The sequence below is a fragment of the Brassica napus genome, unplaced genomic scaffold, assembly GCF_020379485.1.
Source record: "Brassica napus cultivar Da-Ae unplaced genomic scaffold, Da-Ae ScsIHWf_170;HRSCAF=307, whole genome shotgun sequence".
Lineage (NCBI taxonomy): Eukaryota > Viridiplantae > Streptophyta > Magnoliopsida > Brassicales > Brassicaceae > Brassica > Brassica napus.
The window spans coordinates 35260-51035 of record NW_026015128.1 but is presented as its reverse complement, the minus strand read 5'-3'; the positions used below and the strand labels follow the sequence as shown (position 1 = coordinate 51035).

Sequence of the window (15776 nt, the reverse complement as noted above, 5' to 3'; positions counted from 1 at the left end):
ATAAAATTGGTAAACAAGATGTTCAAGCGTATAAAGATATCAGAAGATTTCTTAAGCAAGTAACAAAAGTTACAACACATACTTGATGTTCATAGTTTTTCTCAGTGTTATATATAATGAAATTAGTAAAGAAAATGTTCATGCGTAAATATAAGATATCAAGAATTCTGAAGAGCGTGAATGTGACCGGCTCGATATCATAGACAGATAAAATGTTAATTCCATCCATCTATCTATCGAATCTATGTACAACCATGCATTGAATGTTCAAATATGATTTTAATATATAGCTTATGCAAAGCATTTGCATTATTAGATTTGCGATTTATAAATCCAAACCATATAATATTACAGAATTAACTGATTTTCTTTTTATCAAACCACATACGATATTATATTTGGGTGATGAGATGCCAACATTCCACAACAGTGATGATTTTAATGTCTTAATTCAAAACATCTGAAAAATTCAACCAACCAAATTTTGTTAATTCAAGTAAAAAAGTACTCGAAGCATTCGCCAAAAAAGTACTCAAAGCAAAACCTAAAAATCGTATAATCAAATAATGTTTTAGATGAAACTAATATTACATGAGGTTTTAGGTTAGAGATTATGAACTTCATCCGAAAACTTTATGATAATCTAAAAAGTCTTCAAAAGTTTGAATCTTCTAGTATATATGGCAAAATGATCGCAAGATAAATATACAAATAAAGATTACAAAACCAAAGTCGAACGTTTCTTGACAGCATAACCTATACAATATCATTTGATTCCAAAGGCTTGGCATCAAGTAACTTTATATTCTTTATACTCAACAACAAGTTCTCTTTCAATATTGTTTATAACAAACTTAAGCAAATTTGTATTTGATTCATGTTAAACTACCTATCCGTGTTACAAAAATAATGTTCATAGAGATGTTTCAGCTATTGTTCACGATCGTGGCGGTTGAAGCCGCCCTGATCTTAACACTCGGGTTTGGGACTCCAGTAAGAAGAGTGGTGGTGAAATTGCTTGACCTGCTGAAGCAAGGCCGAGGACCACTGGTTACAAAGACGGTTGCAGCCACTATGCTTGTGTTGTTTGGATCGGTTCTGTTCAGCACGATTCAGATCAACACAAGAGTCTCCGAGTCTGGTGGTGTAGCTAACCCGACTGATCAAGTCATGTTTGCGAATCGCCTCCTCGAATCTTTCCTCATGGGTAAATAATATTTTATTTTTGAAAAGCGTGGGTAGATAATATAAACTCTTTTTTTTGGAATACAAGTATTATACACAACTTACATTTAATATACAACTAAATTTTGACCCGCACGTACGTGCAGATATTTTTTCATTTTATAAATGTATTTGATTTTATTACAAATTTTTTAAATATATGATTTCCATTTTAGTGTTATATATTGTGTTATTCTATAATATTATTGTTTTTATTTCTTTTTCTATATTATTAATATATAGTGATTTGTTTAATACATTTTACTTTGCTATTATTTTTATTACTTACGAATATATTTTCAAGATAGGTACAATAAAATAACAATATGAAATAGTCAAATAGAGAACACCCTCCAAAATTTGTTTTTTTTTCTTTAATTTATACATTTTCTATATAATCAATTTTAAAATTTATTTATTTATATTATAAAAATATGTTTAAGATAATTTATATTTACATGTTTTATTTTAAAAAATATACTTTAACATATATCATTTTAGTATTTTACAGGAATTATGAGTAAAAAATACTGTTTTGTTTAAATAATATAGACCTATTATTTTAGTGAATTTTGTACATAGTAGCATCTATCAATTTATTTTAGGCAATTTCATTGTGTATATGATAATTTTTTGTATGTTATGATATTAATTTTTTAAATTAAGATTTCAAAATATTATATCACTTTAATTTTTAAAACATATTTAGCTTATTTATTCGTAATGCATTTCAAAAAGTTATTCTTTATTATCTCTGATTTTATCATTTAAAAATTTTGAAATATTATCATTTTGAGTTTGAATATTTATTTTTAAAAATTGTATATTTTGTCAAGAAAACTTTGAAAAATTAACTATTTTTGAGTTTGGAAGATTACTTGAATTTTGAATTTGTTTTATAACTATATTAATACATTATTTTATTTAAAATAAAATTGAAATTTTGGTAATATTTTCTAAATTTTTCTAAATTTCATAGTTTTCTAATAACATATTTTTAAATTTGTATATGAGCTAAATATTATATACCATTATTTATATGTATAAACAATTTTAAACAACATATTGTTGAGAGTTTCAAAATAAATAAAAAGATAACATATAGTTGTAGATATAAAAGTTTAAACTATGTTACTAAATTTATTTTTTGTATAAAATTATTATATTGTTTACGAATTTTAACTCATTTTAATGATGAGTGATAATTTATTTAAATATAACGATTTAAAAAGATAAATTTGTTAATTTACCTATTTAATATAATTTTGTCAAATATATTTTGTTAAATATAATTCATAAATTAATAGATTAGTTTTTAAAATATTAGATTACTTTAATTTTTTACAACATATAGTTTGTTTTTCGTGGTGCATTTCAAAAAGTTATTCTTTATTATCTATGATTATATTTTGTAAAATTTTAAATATTTATTTTATATTACCATTTTGTGTTTATATATTTATTTTTAAAATTTAATATTTTGTCAAGAAAAAATTTGGAAAATTACACAACTATTTTTGAGTTTGGAAGATTACATGAATTTTGAATTTGTTTTTCTTACTACATTAATACATTATTTTATTAAAACAAATTTGAACTTTTGGTAATTTTTTCTCAACAAATTTGATTATAATTATAAAAATCTATTAATTAAAATTTGATTTCTGATTATTATTTTAAATGAATTATTACTTTCATAGTTTTCTAATAACATATTTTTAAAATAGTATATGCGATAAAGCTTATTATATACCATTATATTTTGTGTATAAAACATTTTTAAACAACATATTGTTGAGAATTTCAAAATAAATAAAAACATAACATATAGTTGTAGATATAAAATTTTAACCTATGTTACTAAATTTATGTTTGTATAGAAATATTATATAGTTTACGAATTTTAACCCATTTTAATGATGAGTGATAATTTATTTAAATGAAACAACTTTTAAAAATAAAATTTGTTAATTTACCTATTTAATATATTATTTTTCATATGTAATTCATAATTCAGTTCTATTTTTATATAATACAGAATATAATTATAAAATTTATAAAAATAGTATATAATTTTTTTTCTTCTTTTAGAATAAAATTATAATTGACGTTGATTTATAATAATATTATATTACTAATTACGAAATTAATTAGTGTGTTATTTTAGAAAACTATTTAAAATTTTAGTAAGATTTTGTTAGATTATTTATCAACATATTTTGTTATAATTAAAAAATAAAATTCTAAGTAATGTTGGTTTATTATAAATGTAAATAATCAAATATGTCACATTAACTAATTCTTTAAGTGGTTCTACTATGACTTGTTAATAGTAGATAAAAAATAGAACCATAAATTAATGTTTATTGTTGTAAAAAACATTTAAGGATTTTTAATGTTCAAAACCCTCAACTAAGTTTGTTTTGGGTAAAAACCCTCCAAACTAAGTATTTAACGAAAGAATTCACAAACTAACTTTATTTAGTGAATTAAACCCTCATAGGTCATAATTACCTCTACTACCGGTAATTTTTATTTTAGGAGTTTCTACATTAAGTAAACATAGTTGAGGGGTTTTACCATTAAAAATAAAAAAAATTCAAAATTTATAATATTATCTAAAAATTTGTAGCTTAAATTTTTAAAATTAGTAACTTAAATTTTTAATTTAAAATTAGTAACTTAAATTTTAAAATTAGCGTTTTTAATTTTTTTTGTAAATATATGAGTTTGATGTGTTTTTAACATCAGTATTATATATGTAAAACCCATAAAATAAATACATAACAGCAACATTAGTTTAATTTTTATTTTATTTTCTGGGTTTTTACATTTTAAATTTATACATATATAATGTTGATGTTAAAGACACATCAAACTCATATATTTACAAAACAATTAAAAATGCTAATTTTGAAAATTGAAGTCACTAATTTTTAGATAATATTATAAAATTTTGATTTTTTTTAATGGTAAGACCCCTCAACTATGTTTATTTAATGTAGAAACTCATAAACTAAAGACTTACCGGTAGTAATGATAATTATGACGTGCTAGGGTTTAATTCATTAAATAAAGTTAGTTTAGAATTTTTTTCGTTAAATACTTAGTTTGAGAGGTTTTACCTAAAACAAACTTAGTTGAGTGGTTTTAACGTTAAAAATCTAAAAATTAATAGATTAGATTTCTTGCGTTTTATTTGATTGTTTTAAAAAAAACAAAATCTTGTGTGTGTGTGTGTGTGAAAAGGGACTGTGTTGTTCTTGGCATTGGTGATGGACAGAATGCATTACTACACAAGAGAGCTTCAAATCACAAGAAGAAACTTGGAGGTTGCAGTAAAGAAGACCAAAACAGCTGCTTAATGCAAACAAATTGAGATCTAGAATTCAACTATAAATTTGTAAATAATTATCAAAATTGATTTGAATTTCAAATCACACATGTACATCTCTATAAAACCCATATCGATAAACTCAATTATGTATCTGATCCGATCTATCAACGCATTCGAACTGATCTTGTAGGACGGTATTTCAAGTATAAAGCATTATCCTAATTTGATCAGAATTCAAGTTTATATAAAAAAAAAACTCAAAAAAAAAAAAATCCAAAAATCAATTTCAAAGAAGTTTTCGAAACCTAAACAAAACAATTTAAATACCTAATTTCATATTCATTTTGATTTAATTTCTAAAAAAAACTGAATCAAAACATTATTAACTAGTTGATATCCGCACCTTGTGCGGATTATTATATCTATACATCTAACATTTTTTAATTCTAAAATGTATTTTTATAAAATAATAATAATTAAATTAGATACAAATTTTAAATTATTATAAATTATAAAATTTCAATATTCATATTGGTAATCAATGTATTAAATTGTATTATTTTGTTTCATATTTTTATTTATGTGATGTAGATTTTGGATCAAAATTTTTTATAGTAATAACTAAATTAGGAAATTTTGTATGTGAAATTAACACATTAACACATATTGTATTTGGACTGAAAAGAAATCATGTGGTACTAAAAAGATTATAAAAAAATCACAAATATAAAACAGTAACAAATAGAAATAGTTTAGTAATGTTCAATCTGATAAAACCAAACTATTCAAAATCAAACCAAACAGAAATAGAGGAAATAGTCTGGATTTGGAAGTACTGAGGATGTTATTTTTAGAAAACAGGAGTATATGAATATTGATCAGTATATTAAGGGATCAAACCAAATAAACAAAAGAAAACGATTAATTTGGATATATTAGTATACTTATATATAAATTTTATAATAATATGTATTTGATCAATATTTTCAGTAAACATCAGAGAAATTGGCTATAATATTAGTCATTAAAATTATAAAATAAGAGAAAAGTAATGATGATATTATCGGTAGATATTGTTAATATATATTTATTAATTCCTAAATATCATGAAAATTATATATTAAAATATATTTTAAAAAAATATTAGTATATATATATTGGTAAAATAGGTTAATGTTTATTAATTATTTTAAATATCATGATAAATATATAGATATCAAAATAAACAAATTAAGTAATAATATTAATTAAACTGAGGATTTATCCAAACATTATGGAAAAGATGAAAAATAAGCAAATTAACTAAAAAAACTGATTAATTCAAATATATTAGTATACTTATATATAAATGTTATCATAATCTGTATTTGATCAATATTTTCAGTAAAAATCAAAGAAATTAGCTATAATATTAGTCACTAAAATTATAAAATGAGAGAAAAGTAATGATGATATTATCGGTATATATTATTAATATCTATTTATTAATTAAATATCCTAAATATCATGTTTATCATATATTAAAATATATTTTTAAAAAATATAAGTATATATTTATGGAAAATTGCACCCTATATACATGAAAAAAAAAATGCATTAACTAACCAAAATTTCCCCCTCTCTCTTACTTTCTCTTCCTATCTCTCTCTACTCTCTCTCCCAAAATCTAATTTTTCATTTTTTTTTGGTTATTTGGCAAATAAGCCCTATATTTATCGGTACAATAGGTTCTTGTTTATCATGATTTTAAATATCATGATAAATATATATATCAAAAAAAAATTAATAAAACTAATGATTTATACTAAAATCATAGAAGAGATGACAAGTAAGCAAATTAACTAAAATCATGAAAAAATGATAAATAAGACAAATCACTTCATAAATAGTAGTATAGATAGATAGATTGAATAGGCCGGCGTTGAAACCTTTATGTTCAAGATTTTTGAAATTCTTGAACAATCGGTTCTAAGATTGGACCGGTTTTTATTTGCGCTCGGTTTGGTTCAAGTTCAAATCCAAGAAAAAAAATCCAAAGGGAGAGTGAACTCGTTCACATCACGAGTTGACTCAAAAAACCTCTTATCTTAAACCCTCCTGACTGTCTATTAAACAAATCCTGCTGTAGAGTAGAGAGCTCTCTCTGGCACCAACGAGAAAAAATGGTTTCCCTCTCTAACCAAACCTCGTTTTCTTTCTACCCAAACAACCTTTTCGTTTCCGACAAGACCCGCCTGGGCATCCCCGGAATCAACTTCCCCAGAAAAATCAAGGTGAAAGTGACATGCTTCGCCGCCGACCAACCGCGCCAGCAAAAGCAACAGAAGAAGAAGAAGAGTCAGAGCACTAATAGCGATGCCGATTCCGGAGTCGACCCAGTTGGGTTTCTCACCAAACTCGGAATCGCCGACAGAATCTTCGCTCAGTTTCTCCGTGAAAGGTTAAAAAAATCTCATCTTTGATCAGAAAATGGTAGAACAAAGAGTTCAAAGTTGTAATCTTTCTACACGAGTTACACTCTAAAACACATCTTACACTACATTCGAAGTTATAAAGTTCGAAACTTTAGCTCTTTAGCTACACTTATCTGTATAAAACGGTAGAACAAAGAGTTTAAAGTTGTAATCTTTGCTACAGTTATGTATATAAAGCGTGTTCCTTTTGTTAAACCCTGTAGGCATAAAGCTATAAAAGACCTTAAAGATGAGCTTCTCAAACGTCACTTCGATCTCAGAGATCTTGCTTCAGGGTATGTATCCCAGTATCCTAGTATCTCACTCACTATATTAGCTAGCAAAATGGTTTTGTCTAATGTATTGAATCCTTCTCCGTGTAGGTTTGAGTTACTAGGGATGCATAGACACATGGAACACCGTGTTGATTTCATAGACTGGGGTCCAGGTGCTCGTTACGGTGCTATAATCGGAGACTTCAACGGATGGTCTCCAACAGAAAACTCTGCTAGAGAAGGATTATTTGGCCATGATGACTTTGGCTATTGGTTCATTATTCTTGAAGATAAGTTAAGAGAAGGCGAAGAACCAGAAGAACTATACTTCCAGCAGTACAACTACGTGGATGACTATGATAAAGGAGACAGCGGTGTAACAGCGGAAGAGGTTTTCCAGAGAGCCAATGATGAGTATTGGGAGCCTGGCGAGGACCGGTTTATCAAGAACCGGTACGAAGTTCCTGCAAAACTATACGAGCAGCTGTTTGGTCCCAACAGTCCACAGACGTTAGAAGATCTAGGTGAGATACCAGACGCAGAGACGAGGTATAAGCAGTACAAGGAGGAGCATAAGAATGATCCACCGAGTAATCTACCTCCATGCGACATCATTGATGACGGTCGAGGGAAACCATATGATATCTATAACGTCGTGACATCTCCGGAATGGACAAAGAAGTTTTATGAGAAGTCACCTCCGATTCCGTATTGGTTAGAGACGCGTAAAGGAAGGAAGGCGTGGTTGGAAAAGTACATTCCTGCTGTTCCACATGGAAGCAAGTATAGATTGTATTTCAACACTCCTGATGGACCGCTTGAACGGGTGCCTGCTTGGGCTACATATGTGCAACCAGGTATAGATAGCATCTGCTTATCTTTTATTTGTTATGTTGATGTTTTCATGGTAATGTATCAAGCATTTAGTCACTGATCTCTAAACAGAGGACGAGGGGAAGCAAGCTTATGCAATTCACTGGGAACCTTCTCCTGAGTCTGCATACAAGTGGAAACACTCCAAGCCAGACAAACCAAAGTCATTGCGCATATACGAATGTCATGTTGGAATCAGTGGGTCTGAGGCAAAGATTTCATCTTTCGAGGAATTTACCAAGAAGGTACCTTACCTCCTAATGCGTCCATTGTATTCTTGTTATGCACATATCTTACTCTTTCTTTGGCTTATGAAACATCAGGTCCTTCCTCATGTGAAAAGAGCAGGATACAATGCAATCCAGTTGATTGGTATCCCTGAGCACAAGGATTATTACACTGTCGGTTATAGGGTCAGCATGCTAAAACTCCTCTCTTTAAAGTTTGTATTTCTTTCCTCATTTGCCATAATTCGTATCCATCACCATTTCAGGTTACTAATTTCTTTGCTGTCAGTAGCCGATATGGAACGCCAGATGACTTCAAACGCTTAGTTGATGAAGCACATGGTAAGTGTTTCTGGTGTCTCTTTTAATGTTGCCAGAGGCTTTGAGTCAAACTTGTTGTTAATGAAGCATATAATAAGTTGAACTAATCTACATACAGGCCTAGGACTCCTTGTCTTCTTAGACATTGTGCAGTCTTATGCAGCAGCTGATCAAATGGTTGGGCTTTCGCTTTTTGATGGTTCAAACGATTGCTATTTTCATCATGGTAATGTTCCATAATTATCAATTTACTTTAAATATCTTTCATGCTTTTGGATGTTCAAACAGTGTTCCTTTATTTTAATTTGTTGATGGCCTAGTCATCGCTATGTAACTGGAAAATAAGCAACATAGTTATTGTGCTACAACCAACGTATATTCATAGCCTTTTGAAGTCTAAAGATGGCCTCAAATATGTTCGACATAGTTGAATATGACCGAGCGTTTCTTAAACACCATGTTCCATTATTCATCTTGCAAACAGGTAAAAGGGGGCATCACAAACACTGGGGCACACGGATGTTCAAATACGGCGACTTGGATGTTTTTCATTTTCTCATTTCAAATCTGAACTGGTAAAGGCAACCACATTGTTATGTGGTTTGTGAATAATGTATTGGGTGTACTCACTCTTTGGTCTAGTAGAAAAGTATCTTGCACTTCGTTGGGATAAGGAATCTGATGCTGTGGCAATTGGATTTTGTAGGTGGATTACAGAGTATCAAGTTGATGGTTACCAATTTCACTCGCTTGCCTCGATGATCTACACGCACAATGGTTTTGCTCCTTTTAACAGCGGTTTTGATGAGTAAGACATCTCCATTCTTTAGATGCTTTGTGTAATTCGGATTTTGGTGACAGTTTGGTCAAATTGTTGATGCTTGTCCTGCTGCAGCTATTGCAATCAGTATGTTGACCGAGATGCTCTGATGTACCTCATTTTGGCCAATGAAATCTTGCACGATTTGCATCCAGATATAATAACCATTGCTGAGGATGTAAGCTACACATCCTTCTTCCTTTGTCAATAAGTTGCACATCATTTTAATGTTCCTTAATTAAAGCATAGTTAGGTTGGGCATATGGCGCTTATGCATTGCTTTCAGTTAAGCCATATTTTGTTTAAATTATACTAGTTTAATGAAAATCAATGAGTAACAGATAACATGCATATATGCATTTTCTCATGTACAACCCATAACAGCAACCACTGTGTCGACTGGCTTGTGTAATGCCAATTAAGTTGACCATAGGTACTGAAAAAAGTTTTCTGACAAATTCTCTTTTATGAATCCCAGCTGTATCAGTGGTTAAAAAATAGAATTTTTTGTTGATTTTCTACATACATTCAGATTTTTTCTGCATCGTTGGGGTTAGTTACATTATGCAGTCACTGTGGAACTTAATGAAGTTTCTTTTTGCAATTAGGCAACATATTACCCTGGGTTGTGTGAGCCAGTTTCTCAAGGTGGGCTAGGATTTGATTATTATGTGAACCTTTCTGCGACAGAAATGTGGGTTTCTCTCCTTGACACCGTACCGGATAGCGAATGGAGCATGAGCAAGGTCTTAGCTTTTCAAATTTAATTGTTAGATATGACAGAACAAGACTTTGGTCCCTTTCTCTGATGTTTTGCCAGTGCTGCAGATTGTCAGTACATTGGTGGCTAACAAAGAGTATGCAGACAAGATGCTCAGCTATGCCGAAAGTCACAACCAAGTATTTACTCTGTGACTTTAGATGTCTAAACCTTTATGCTATCTACCATACCACTTTACTTATAGGTTTCCTTGACATTGTTGTGTGTTCTATTTTCCCCACTAGTCCATATCAGGAGGGCGTTCATTTGCTGAAATCTTGTTTGGTGGAGTCCAAAATGAGATTAAGTTGCTAGACAGGGGCGTTTCATTACATAAGGTACCCCTTTCGTTAGATATCTTCTACGCCTTTACACACTACATACATAACTTAGGATAATTCTTATTCTACAACTTGTGGGAGGAAACAAATACAAAATTCATTTAGCTGGACCCAGTTCCTTAGGTGCTTTTTCGTGCTTTTATTTCACTTGGTTTCTGAAAGTCTTTGTTTCTTGTCTTTGTTTAAACCAGATGATTAGACTTCTTACGTTTACAATTGGTGGCCGTGCTTACCTCAACTTCATGGGAAATGAATTTGGACATCCTGAGGTAACTCCATGTTCTCACTGTTCTAAAGACATCATTTTCATATTTCTGACATGTTGTCCTTGTGTCAGAGGGTTGAGTTTCCTACACAGAGCAATAAATTCTCGTTTTCGCTGGCTAACCGCCGCTGGGACCTGCTGGAAAGTGGAATCCATCATCAGCTGTTTTCCTTTGACAAGGTATCTGCCGTGACATTTATTTATACAACTACTGCTTCCATATCCATCAATTTGGTAGCCTCTCCGGAAAACTGCTTGTGCTTGTAAACTGTCGTAGCAGTTAGTACTGTACTAGTCTATGAAGGAGGCGAATGAATGTTACCATGAATACTCGAGAACTTGACCTTAAAAAGATTTACTGCCAATGATACTCAGTGGCAACTAATTGTATATTTTTATCTTGCTGTCTTATAAACGTACACATCCTTATTAAAATTGTACATCTTTACATGTAATGTAAGGAGTAGAAACTGTTGCAACCCTTATTTACTCTTGGATCAGAAGAAATGCTTGTAGTTACTGATCTTATTATTATATTTGTAGGACCTAATGGACTTGGATAAAAGCAAGGGCATCCTTTCAAGAGGTCTTCCCAGCATCCACCATGTGAATGATGCAAATATGGTATTTGACTCCCGTTGCTTGCTTTTTTCAACTTAAAATTGTTTGGGTTCACGGTATGAACCAGAAGATATATATTCAAAGTGCCCACTGGCATGCTAAGCAGTGTTTGCAAATTGCCTTTATATGCAATATTTTCTAGGTTTGTAAAGAAAGAAATAGAACCAGTTGCCCTCTCTCATCATAATGATGATATCTCTAAACACATGTACAGATACGAGATCAGAAATTAACAGTATATCAAACATATGCATCAGGAATAAAAGGGTTTGGACAATGTACTTACAACTTATTGTTCATCATCTACAGGTAATTTCATTCTCGAGGGGTCCTTTCTTGTTTATCTTTAACTTCCACCCATCGAATTCATATGAAAAGTATGGTGTCGGCGTAGAGGAAGCTGGTGAATATACCGTAAGTTTTTTTCCCTTTCTGTGTATATATATATATATATATTCTACCCTTCAACCATCATGATAAAAGCCTATAATTACTGTAAAGGCTTTCTTATGCATTTAACCTGGGAATATTACCTGGATTCTGCAGATGATACTGAACTCTGATGAAGCGAAATATGGGGGTCAGGGACTTCTAAAGGAGGACCAGTATCTTCAACGGTCGATTAGCAAGAGGTCTATAATTTTCACATAGTTTTTTTTTTTGGATCAAACACAGTTTTTTTTTAAAGTGCTAGTTCTCATTGAAATAAAGATGTGGCCTGTTCATCATTCTGAACCAAATCCACGTTTTTGCAGGATTGATGGTCAAAGAAATTGCTTAGAGGTGTTTTTGCCAAGCAGGACTGCACAAGTCAGTTCTCTCTCTCTATAATATCTATGTTGCTTCCCATTTACAACTTCATACATTGATTCAAGCTCCATTTTTATATTTCCAGGTTTACAAGTTGACCCGGATTCTCCGAATATGATCCGCTCCCTATGTATGACGTATACATGCACCAAACATGTTTTTTATGCGAAACTAGCTCTGAATCCAAGGTCAGTACGAGAGTGCTACATAGACATGTCTCTTGCAAGCACTGATGGGAATAGAGAAGATTGTCAGTCATGGCATTAACAGATGAGCGTTGAAGAAACAAGAAGTTCGTGCCTCCTTGTGTACATCAAAAGAAAACAAATCTGTTGAACCAGCTGCATGTAATGGAAAGTTTAACATATGAACATTTTTTTATGGCTTTCACTGATGCAATGTAATGAAGTTCTAGGTACTTTGAGCCTTTGGTAATGGGTATATAGATGGGTTAACTATATTTCTCAACAAAACCTTTGCTTTCCGCAAGTAACCCAGCTTCTTAGTTATATAAACTTATAATTGTTTACCAAGTCAAAAAAAAAAAATTCCAAGGCAAACATGTTATAAATGTTTAAACAGAAGAGTCTTGTGCTTGTGCTTCTGAAGCATCCACAGGTACTTCTCCGAAAAGGTCATCATACGAAACAGGTACTCTGATCCTCTCATGAACAGATTTCCTTTCTTTTTGCGGGTTGGATTCAGTCTGCTCAACTACCGGCATAGCACACATATCAGGGATCAGAGCTTCATCAGAAGATGCATTTGCGGAGGCAAGTCCTTCGGAGGAGCTACCCTCATCTTTTTTTGGCCCTAACTTGGGTCTTGTGTTAGGATACCTGAATTGCTTCTGCAAAGTATCAAAAGTGTAAGAAACAGAGATAAGAGAGGCGTAAAAAAGAAAACATGGCATCACATAATCTCCATGATGACATTTCTTCAATTAAGCTAAAGAAACAGGATATATCAAAGCATGTTGTGATAAGAAAATAGGCAAGAACAAACCTCAAAATCCTTGGTCTTTTTCATTATCTCTCTGTAAGATGCGGGTTGTCTCGCTTTGATGATGTTCCACAACACACCACCTCCTGATCGTTTCCTACTACCATCAGCAGTCACCTGACCTCCACATGTCTCGATTGCTTCCACCTGAGACAAACATATAGGCCTATTCATCACCAATCATATCTAAATAACGTTAGCAGGACTCTTGCAAACCGGAGCAGAAATGTTTAGAACCAAATTCAAGCAAATTGAACGAGCAACATAGGGAACAATCCACAAAGCGTGGTTTGATAGACAGTCACCTCTCGATCACGACAATATGTTTGACACTGTTGATTTCACTCATAGATGAAATGAAACACACTATGCGATTGTTATAGAACTTCATCTATCTACTCATGGTTTGGTTCAAATTTTCTAATCAATAGAAACAGAGAAAAACACCAGTGTGTACAAAAGAGGGGAAAAAAATATCAACCTAATATACGAAGTTTTCACCAGCTATATCTCAGGACAATGCATTATCTGAAACAGCAGAGAAGGCTCCAAGAAACATCTAATCTTGGACGGCAGATGAAACAATATAGCTAACACAAGATTGCCACTCATGCTGGTTAAACACTTATACTTAGCCTCAATTCCCATAAAAAACAAAACAGATTAAACAGAATTCCAATTGAAATAGCAATAGAAAGCATCCTGAAGTAAGTTAAAACGTTTTAAAATACCTCATTGACAAGATCACTTAAGGCAGGAATTCCAAGACAGCCAACAGCAGTGTATACCATGTAAGACTTCTTCTCCTTGAGGCGTCTACAAGTATCCCTCACAAACCTGCCACAACAGAATCATGATTCAACCACATTCAATACACAACAACAAAAGCTTAGCCAAAAAAGGATTCAGAAATACCTGTCTAAATCCATGGGTTTCCCCATCACAGGACCGTTTCTTCTCTTCTTCTTCTTATTCTTCTTCCTCTTGTTCTTGTTCGGCTGATTCTGCCCATCCTTCTTACCCAAGATCCCATCTTTATCCTTGTCTCCATCCATGCCACCATTCTGTCCCTCTCCAGAATGTAAATCATGCTCACCAGCAATCTCCCCTTCTTCCACATCAACCATGTCAACATCTTCCATGGTTTCAAACCCGTCTTCATCTTCATATATAGCATCCAACACACTCTCTTCTCCTTCCATTATCAAACACCTACCACTCCAACAACTACACAAATCAAACACAGTCTCACATACACCAAATCAAAATAATCTCAAAAAATCAATACTTGTACATTGATCGCGAGATAAACAGAGACGGAGCGAACCTTGGATTCACCTACGATCTTCTCTGACGTATACTCGAGTTATCATCAAAGAGCGCACCTCATACTGAGAGGTAGACAACCATCAGTTTAGGGTTCAAGGCTAATTTTATTTCTTGCCCTCTTAATGACTGACGACCAGAAGGGTTTTTAAATCCGACGGTCCACGTAACCGGCGGGTCAGATCGGGTTAAACTGTAAATCGGAACATATTTGGATTCGATGAATTTTCCTTTTTTTTTGTTCAACATTTGGATTGGATAGATATAAATCGAATTCATTTGTAATTTACTATTTTTGATTTTTTTTTTTTTGAATTTTCATAACTTGTAGTAATTTATAAAATGTAAAATAAAATATATCGAGTTTATATTTTGTTTTTGATTTTATTTTATTTGGTTTGTATTTAAAATTTATTTCATAATTATTTATATTGAAAATTTTAATAATTTGAAATTTAAAAAAGACATTTTAATAATTAAACTTCTTATGAGTAGTGTTTTCTCATTTTTGGTGACACCACATCATCAAATAGGAAAAATAGTAAGTGACATGTGTCATATTCTAACTAAGTTTCATTGTTTTTCGATACGATTATATATGGATTTTTCATTTAAGATGAGCTAATTCATACTCTCTTTAAGATTGATATTGGGCTATTGCATTTATTGGGCTAATTATTAGCAAACCCATATCATCATCGTTATTTCTTAGACGTTATTGAAACGTCTATATTCAATATATATAATAAAACTTCATAATTATGAAGCCAAACATTTACCTCCTACTATTTAGCATTTAATTATTCAACCCAACTAACTTTTCAATTTTTGGAACTGTACCTATGAATACGGATGCCCAATTCCATGATTTTCACCATTTCATCTCGTTCTTCACTTTTTGTTTCTCTGAATTTCTATTTATAGCAATGAAATCCTTTCAATTCCTACTCTCTCAATTGAAAGATGGTTGTTGTTATCAAAACGTAGTGACCCTTCTTCTTCTGGAGGCGTGTAAGATTAAAAAATGTTGTGAACTCATCAGCCTCAAAATGGCGATTTGAGATGATCCAGGATACACCGTCATGGTTGACTTCTCTAATAAAGTGTTTGGTTGAGTTGGT

At 31.4% G+C, this 15776-nt stretch overlaps 3 protein-coding genes across 5 annotated transcripts; 2 read left to right on the top strand and 1 right to left on the bottom strand.

Annotated features, from left to right (window-relative positions):
• The first annotated feature begins 772 nt into the window (after positions 1–772).
• LOC125598466 lies at positions 773–4743 on the top strand. The gene is made up of 2 exons (XM_048772525.1): positions 773–1207; positions 4474–4743. The coding sequence occupies exons 1-2, from the start codon at positions 910–912 to the stop codon at positions 4587–4589; spliced, it is 414 nt and encodes a 137-aa protein (XP_048628482.1). The 5' UTR covers positions 773–909; the 3' UTR covers positions 4590–4743.
• A 1898-nt stretch (positions 4744–6641) lies between these two features.
• On the top strand, positions 6642–12754 carry LOC106382010 (1,4-alpha-glucan-branching enzyme 3, chloroplastic/amyloplastic). Its single transcript, XM_048772523.1, has 20 exons — positions 6642–7001; positions 7239–7310; positions 7398–8146; positions 8235–8407; positions 8486–8575; positions 8656–8731; positions 8829–8936; positions 9195–9285; positions 9417–9518; positions 9606–9708; positions 10139–10276; positions 10359–10430; positions 10536–10628; positions 10823–10900; positions 10969–11076; positions 11440–11520; positions 11827–11931; positions 12064–12149; positions 12273–12327; positions 12413–12754. The coding sequence occupies exons 1-20, from the start codon at positions 6724–6726 to the stop codon at positions 12443–12445; spliced, it is 2691 nt and encodes an 896-aa protein (XP_048628480.1). The 5' UTR covers positions 6642–6723; the 3' UTR covers positions 12446–12754.
• A 16-nt stretch (positions 12755–12770) lies between these two features.
• On the bottom strand, positions 12771–14886 carry LOC106357496. 3 transcript variants are annotated; one of them, XM_022693775.2, is made up of 5 exons: positions 14657–14886; positions 14245–14547; positions 14061–14166; positions 13333–13476; positions 12771–13177 (listed from the first exon to the last, which is right to left on the bottom strand). In XM_022693775.2, the coding sequence occupies exons 2-5, from the start codon at positions 14529–14531 to the stop codon at positions 12902–12904; spliced, it is 813 nt and encodes a 270-aa protein (XP_022549496.1). In that variant the 5' UTR covers positions 14532–14547; positions 14657–14886; the 3' UTR covers positions 12771–12901. The 3 variants fall into 3 exon arrangements, with proteins under 3 accessions (XP_022549496.1, XP_013652613.1, XP_013652612.1); XM_013797159.3 differs by having other exon boundaries at positions 14245–14541; XM_013797158.3 differs by having other exon boundaries at positions 14245–14556; positions 14657–14834.
• Positions 14887–15776: the final 890 nt, after the last annotated feature.